Source organism: Ctenopharyngodon idella, chromosome 15, assembly GCF_019924925.1.
Source record: "Ctenopharyngodon idella isolate HZGC_01 chromosome 15, HZGC01, whole genome shotgun sequence".
Taxonomy (NCBI): domain Eukaryota; kingdom Metazoa; phylum Chordata; class Actinopteri; order Cypriniformes; family Xenocyprididae; genus Ctenopharyngodon; species Ctenopharyngodon idella.
This window is the reverse complement of record NC_067234.1, coordinates 28070332-28078205: the sequence shown is the minus strand read 5'-3', so window position 1 is coordinate 28078205 and position 7874 is coordinate 28070332. Positions and strand designations below refer to the sequence as shown.

Here is a 7874-nt window from a genome sequence, read left to right as displayed (position 1 = left end):
ACAGGAAATTGGAAATGTCACTTTATTTATGCTTTTACAAACATATTTACAGTAAACAGTAAAGCAGTTCATCATCTAGTAGTTTAAACCAAATATATGATCAAAGGTTGGTTTCAAGATGATGATCTCTAATACAGTTTTATTCCACTAGGCTTTCTTAGTCAAACCACATTTCACTGGTTGACTTTGGCATGGCCTTAGAACAATCTTTGCATCAAGTCATTAATTAGACTATTTGCATTTGGAGAAAGCATTCGATGTACACCGACTGTCATCTCCAGAATATAAGTAAGAAATTAACTATAAGAGGGGTTTGAACTTAGATATAAATTGACAATATGCTTGATTAACGCTAATAAGCTTATTCAGTTTATGAGCACAACCATTCCAAATAAATAGAAGAAAAAACAAATCACATTCAAATTCTCTCAATACGGCCGTTTCGAGGTGCACTTGCTTCATAACATTAGATCATATCCTCATTTCAACTTGCTTTGCCCTTTTTCCTTTTAAGATATGCGGTTGCTACACATTTCCAGTGCTGCAGTCAAAGACTGAAAGAATGCTTTGCTAAAACCATTGTATATTTAAGGAGCACTGATAAGGAAGGTAAAACATGGATCTCCAAGGGAACAGCCTGTAGGGATGCTGAGCTCAGCCGTGATGGTAGTCTTATAGGTGCAGGGATAGCCATTACAAGGGATAGCCAGTAGGGGGAGCTTTGTCATACTTATTGCTTTCTAGTGAAAAAGGTGGAATGCGCACGTCAAAGTGTGAGCCATCTGTCCTTTCGAAACAGAACGTCCCCCTAAACAAGGAAATGAAACATGATATTCACACCTTATTACTGCAAGGCAAAATAATTACGTCACATGGCCAAAAGTATGTGAAAGCCTTCAAATGAACAGGTTTGGCTAATTAATATACACCAAAATCAAGCATTCAGCCATTCAGTATAACAGGTGGACCAAATTTCTTGTCCAGATGATGGTAGAAAATGTAAAGTTAATATTGGTATAGGCTGTAACAGTGTGTTGATAATCTCACCACATGTGTCCACTGGGTGCTTGAAGTGAAACATGACTGCTGTACTGAAACGCAGGCTGTTCTCTTGACAAAACAGGCTCCTAGTGAGATGAATGACAGATCGCATTCAGCAAACAAATCATATTTCCATAATCTTTAATTCTGGTTTATGCTTTTGATAATTAATAATTCACCTTGCCAACCACTCCTCTTCCACGGACTGTTTCCAGAGTCCCTGAGAGACTGAAGATCCTCCAGTGTCTTTCCCTAAGTTGAACCACCTCATTGCCCAGGTTCTCCAGACGGATGCAATACCGCCACTGAGGAAAACATCAACATATTATCTCTAACAGGTCACCGATGGCCATTCCATAAATTACCCTTTTATTGAGTTACTATAAAAAGCATAATTAGGTAATTTGGCCTACCCAATACACATGGGAGTTTTGAGCTTCCTGTGGACACACAAAAACAAATCCGAATCAAGACCACAAAGAAAAATCGTTTCACTACCATAAATAAATGCACGCACACACACACACACACACACATATTGCAAATAATAATAAATAAATAAATATAACTGCAAATAATGTTTAGTGTAAGGAAAAAACGAGGACCTGGCAACCCTGGCTTTAACTAAAGGTGATTCATAGGGTCAAACAGAGCCTGCTTTAACGTCAATATTTTTTAAACTGTTAATGTGTTATTGTCGTGTTAACTTGCCCTAAATTCAACACAAGAGAGATTTTCTTCACAATCTTTATTTGTTAACATTAATGCACTGTGACCTAACATGAACAAACAATGAACAGCTGGATTTTTATTACTAATAAATACTGTAACAAATGTGCTCATTGTTAGTTCATGTTAGTTAATACCTTAACTAATGTTAACAAATGAGACCTTATTAAATAAATAAAGGTTACCGTTATATAAAGTGTTACCGTTATTTTTAATTGTAACAATATTTCACAATATTACTGTTTTTACTTTATTCTGCATTTCTGAAACAATAAATTTTGCCTTGGTGAGCATTAGAGGCTTCTTTCAAAAACATTAAAACTTTTGAAAGGTAGTATATAATACCTTAATCTATAAATTCAATAAGTATACAATAAGTTTGTAACCTGCAACCGGTAATGAGCAATTGTTGCAATACAGTACATTGTAACCCTCCAATCTTACTCTCATGCCCATGTAGAAGGGGATAACAGTGACGCGGATGTTCTCTGTGGTTTCCCGGTGCACATCTGAGAGCTCCAGCCAGGGATGGTTCTTCTCCTGCCAGGCCCGTAGGGTATCTCTCGCAGTGAATGGAGGATCTAAATAAACAATATGAACGCAATTTTTTTATCAGAACTAGAATTAGTCGAATACTGTTGAAAGAGTTGAAGAGGACTAGTTACTTCTGGAGGGGTTAAACATGAGGAAGCGTTCAAACAGCTCATGCTGGATGGGGACTTGCTCAGCGGAGTTGTAAGGCAGGATGTCTTCATGACTCACATAATCCAGACCTGAAAGACACAGAACAAATAAAAAAAAAAAAAAAATTAGACAAATACAACAGGCAGATAATGGAACATAAAAATGCTTTTATAAAAATGCTGCCCCTATATTTAAAGGGGTGATTAACCGCTGGCAAGATGGGCTTTCAATAAAACCATGCAGCAAAAAGGCGATTTTTTTTTTTCTTTTCTTTTTTTTTTTTTAAACGATCACTGCTACATGACTACAGAAAACAGAGAAAAGGCTTGTTGTGACATTCCCTTTTGCCAAAAAGGTAGGGAAACTTCAACACATATAATGCAGTGGGCTCGATCCAATACAAAAATGCGTACGAACTGTAGTTTTCACAAAAGCCCTAGAGTTGTCAACAGGGGCCGGTTGCATAAACCACTTAGACTAGTCTTAAAAGTTAAGACACTAATGTTTTTCTTGAAGAGTTGTCCTAATTTTTTAAAGTCCGTTACATAAATAGGTAGATTGGTGTATTTTGAATTGGAAAAATAACATTGATTACCCCATGGTTAACTGCAAGTTGGTCAAACTAGTTCTTAAGACACAGTCTTAATATAGTGACTAAGTTTATGCAACTGGCCCCAGTACACAGAATAATGCATTTTGACTTTAGCTGACAAATAAACCGTGCAGGTAACATGGAGAAAGAGTACAAACATTGTTAATTTACATTTACAATTAACATCTTAACAATACAAAGCTAGTGGAAAATTGGCAAACTTAAAGGAAGGGGGATGTAATGCTATTTCATGCATTCTGACTTATTTACACTTTTAAGAGTTGCATGCTCATGCTAAACATGGCCAAAGTTTCAAAACACGAGCTGGACGTATGACGGAGTATTTCTGTGCCAAATATACTACTTCCGGTTGTGGACACGCTTCGCCGAATTTTTTTCGAGTATGGCCTGTATGACGTCAAAAGAGAGCGGAATTCCTTGGATAGGCACTTCTCCCTGTTAAGCGTGCACACACACAATCACCCAGATTGATTCTTCGTTTGGGATACGGAAGCCGAGAGATTTTTCAACAATGGCTGTGTCCCAATTCAGGGGCTGCACCCTTTGAAGGCTGCATACATCATCGAGGCAGTCTCATTTAAGAAAAATAACCATTAGATTGCAAAGTAAGAAAGAGATTGTAATAAAATTGACTGATATTCATTGTGTAGTTACTTTTCTTAGATAAGACATCCTTGATGAAGTATTCAGCCTTCAAATGCGGCCTCCGAAATGAGATGCGGCTCATGTCAACAAAGGAGTGTGTTTTTGGTTGTGAGGGAAAGATTACCTTTTTCAGCTTCCCAAAGAACCCAGCGTCAAGGGAACAGTGGATGAAGTTTGTTTTTTGGGGAATTGCACATGCATGTTTTTTCCCAGAATTTCGGTGATGAATGCTTTGTAAACAAGTCCCAGTTCGGCACTGGATTTGCAGATCGCGGGTGGTGAGTAAAGCTGCATCAGATGTTTGTGTTTTGTTGGCAATCGGCGCACAAATGCATAAAATGTAATCAACACAAACGTTTTGTTCCCTTTTTATTTATAATGATGCCACAGCTTGCAGACAATCTCTACGCAAAAGCTGCGTGCGCTCGTGACTCATTAGCTCTGCCCACGGCACTGACGGCAGACACGCGCCTCCAGGAGCTCGGCTTTTTTCGGAAAGACTCGGTACAGCGCATCTATCTTTTATAAACATGATAAAACTAAAGACTTTTCGGTGATATAAAGGATGCAATATTACTCTATATGTACTCAAGATTAACATTGAGATTGGCAGAATCTGTGTGTGATACCCCCCCTTTAACCTTTAAGGATAGTTGAATATTTCAGTTTACCTGGAATTGCATACAGCGCTCTACTATCATCATGATTTGCCAGGAACGTGACTGCTTCAGTTTGAGAACGCTGAGACTAATAGTGACAAAAACAAAGTAGCAAAAGTTGACAATGACCTCATTATTGCACTAATATCAGTAAGTCATCAAAGACAAACATGAACGCATTGCTTATTTAATAATAAAACAATAAAATGCTTCAATGTATACTACTGTTCAAAAGTTTGAGGTCAATAATGCTTTTATTCAACAACGATGCATTGAAATTGATCAAAAGCGACAAAGATTTTCAACATTGATAATAATAAGAAATGTTTCTTGAGCAACAAATCAGCATATTAGAATGATTTCCGAAGGATCATGTGACACTGAAGACAGAAGTAATGGCTGTTGAAAATGCAGCTTTCCTATCAAAGGCATTAATTACATTTTAAAATATAATAGAATATTTCACATTATTACTCTATTTTTGATCAAATAAATGCAGCCTTGGTGAGAATAAGAAACTTCTTTTAAAAAAAAAAAAAAAAAAAAAAAAAAAAAAAAAAAATGTACCAACTCCAAACTTTTGAACAGTAGTGTAGATGCAGCAAAAAAAAAAAAAAAGTTCTAAAAATATATTTAATAATTCTAAAGTGTGGATCAAGTGTCCAAAAGACCACACTACATCAATGTACCATTTACATATGTATTTTGATGCCACTTACTATGTGAGGGCAGTCTCTGGTGTCTATGAGGACCTGGTAGTACGTATGCATTTTGCCCTTCACCTCCTTAGATCCATGGCCCACAGAGTCTGGCTTGCTGAAAAAGCACAAGACAAACAGGATCATTGAGCTGAAACACAAACTGAAGAATTTAATCAGGTATAAGCCCAAAAGATCCTCTACTACATACCTGTCAGCCGCAGCAGGACTCACATCTCGATCGTAAAGACGAGCGTGCCAGGGGAATAACACGATTCCTCTATAGCCAAAAACACTGTGCAGGAAAAGCTGTAAATGGAAAGAATTAGAATTACTGCATCTGAGGAATCAGAATCAAGGGATTTCACAATTAAAATGATCACTGACCTGGCCCGTTTCATATTTGCCATGCTGCTTCAGAGCTTCAAATACTCCAACAGGTTCCAGTATTTTCCCCTCTGGTCTGTTTCTGACAAAGAAACAATCATTAAAGAATCTAAATTGTAATATCCCATAGCTAGAGATATATTCTCAACATCTCAGCCAGCTTATGGTCAGCAAGGTTGAACATTGTCCCACATATATATATATATATATATATAAAAAAGGACGACAAATATTTGGACACTTAACCAGACTGAACCTGAAAGTTTTATGGTGCACTAAACAAACAGACGTGAACAGAAATAGGACTTGTTTACTGTCTGCTGGCTCAGGCCCAGACTGTCACTTATGTAATTAGGAATGGCTTTGGGGGGCTTTAAAGCAAGGCTGAGGTTTGTCCTTCTTGTAGGCCTCAGTTTAGTGTATTGGTATCTGCCCATTCCAATGGAATTTTAAAAAACAACTCAAAATTAGTGTGAACAAACACATCTGATTCGAGATTTTGGCGTCCACACACTCAGTAAAAAATTAAATGCACTGCACAACCACACATTTGAGTAACGTTACTGAAACAACATGGAAGTTGTGTTGCATGTATACAAGCATGTGAATCATTCAAACTACAGTTATTAAACACGTGACAGCTGATATTAAATTCTTTATGAATATGAACACATTTCACAGATACATCGTAAAGGTATTTACTGTCAAAATAGTTTGCTGAAACTACAACTCTTCGCAGTTATGCAATAGGAGGACATGGCAGGACGTTCGCTTTACTAGCTCTTACCGTGATGACATGAACCTCGTCTGTTGAAAACTGGACAACCCGCAAGCTGAACACAACGGCTGGGGTCTTTTCGTTTCTAATCCGCTGCTGAAGTCTAACGCACTCAGTATTCTGTGAGTGCATTTGTGCTGGTTATATTTACTAGCGGTGGACAATAAGCCCCGACGTATTGCACACGCTGCCATCTTCCTTTAGCTATCTGCACATGAACATACGGACACAGGGTATATCTTTTGCTTTAAACCCAAAACTCACATTTAAAGTGCGTTAAATTCGGGAATATTGAGAAGCACAAGTTTGAAATAACACGTAATTACGTTTTTACTCTTTTATTGCAATATTGGATACTACAAAGTGACACACAATTTCCCATAACGCATTGCGGCCGGAAGACGTCGATACTACACAAAGGTCATACGTCTTTTCAGTTCCATTTGCGATACATTTTTGCCGAAAGATTATTTCGTTAATTTTGGCATTGCACTCATGTAAGGAAAGTTTTGACTAGATGGATTTATAATTGATAACACTGACCCCAATTCTCTGTGTTTAGAAAATGTTTTATTTGGTTTTATTTGTCCCCTCGAGTGAAACAAATTATATTATATAATAAATGTAATTTTAATTTTCGCGAAATATCATATACATTAATGTGAGTATAGTAAAAACCAAACCCTTGTTTTGACTTTGTTCTGTTGTGCTTTACTAAAATTCAATAAAAAAAATAATTCAATACAAAGGGGATGCTTCTCTTCTTACATTTTTTTAGTTGATTAATATAACGTGCATAAACAAATTAAATAAAATATAAAATATAAGACGATGAGGGATTATATAAAACCATATTGGTCTTAGAATATAATACAAATAACTGACTTTTTAAATTTTTAAAACCCTGTTTTTCTTTGTTTTATACAGTCATGCGCCTCAATCCGAAAAGGCCAGTAGGTGGCGGTGTGCAATTATTTAGTTGGTTTGCAACCAGCCAATTAACACGCTGAAGAAGAATAAATCAGCTGATACTATTCAGTGGATAGAAGATGTACAGCCAATAAGATCAGTAATTTGTACAGACTCCCTTTCAGTTTTAAATAGCTTGTTAACTGGAATATCAACAGCAAGACAAGATATGATATTTGAAGTGATGCAGAGTCTCTTTAGAATAAGACAATCTGGACTTATGGTAAACTTCCTGTGGGTACCATCACATATGGGCGTAGAAGGAAACAAGGAGGCAGACAATATAGCTAAACAGGCTTTGAAACGTGCATAAATTGACATTGAAGTGTCAATGAGTAAAGCAGAAGTGAAAGGGTATTGCAAATGAAATAAAGAAATGGCAGAAGGAGTGGGATAGTGGAACAAAAGGTAGATACTTTCATCATATTCAAGAGAAAGTAGGTCTAGAAAGAAGAAAGTTTGGCAACAGAAAAGAAGACGTTTTAATGTAAAGAATGTGTATTGGACATTGTTCGTTAAATCAGTGTCTGCATAGAATGGGGAAGCATGAAACTGGAAGCTGTGACAAATGTGGTCAAGCAGAATCAGAGGAACACATACTTGTAGAGTATGATGCATATAAAGGAGCAAGAGTTCAACTAATTCAAGCTTTAAGATATTTTGGAATAAAT

At 36.8% G+C, this 7874-nt stretch overlaps 1 protein-coding gene across 2 annotated transcripts; it reads right to left on the bottom strand.

The window, feature by feature from the left end:
• Positions 1–8: 8 nt before the first annotated feature.
• poldip2 (polymerase (DNA-directed), delta interacting protein 2) lies at positions 9–6642 on the bottom strand. 2 transcript variants are annotated; one of them, XM_051863650.1, is made up of 11 exons: positions 6244–6642; positions 5457–5538; positions 5281–5378; positions 5091–5187; positions 4384–4459; positions 2436–2543; positions 2215–2351; positions 1455–1481; positions 1221–1346; positions 1048–1127; positions 9–808 (listed from the first exon to the last, which is right to left on the bottom strand). In XM_051863650.1, the coding sequence occupies exons 1-11, from the start codon at positions 6426–6428 to the stop codon at positions 694–696; spliced, it is 1131 nt and encodes a 376-aa protein (XP_051719610.1). In that variant the 5' UTR covers positions 6429–6642; the 3' UTR covers positions 9–693. The 2 variants fall into 2 exon arrangements, with proteins under 2 accessions (XP_051719610.1, XP_051719611.1); XM_051863651.1 differs by having other exon boundaries at positions 5457–5532; positions 6244–6641.
• Between the last annotated feature and the right edge of the window lie 1232 nt (positions 6643–7874).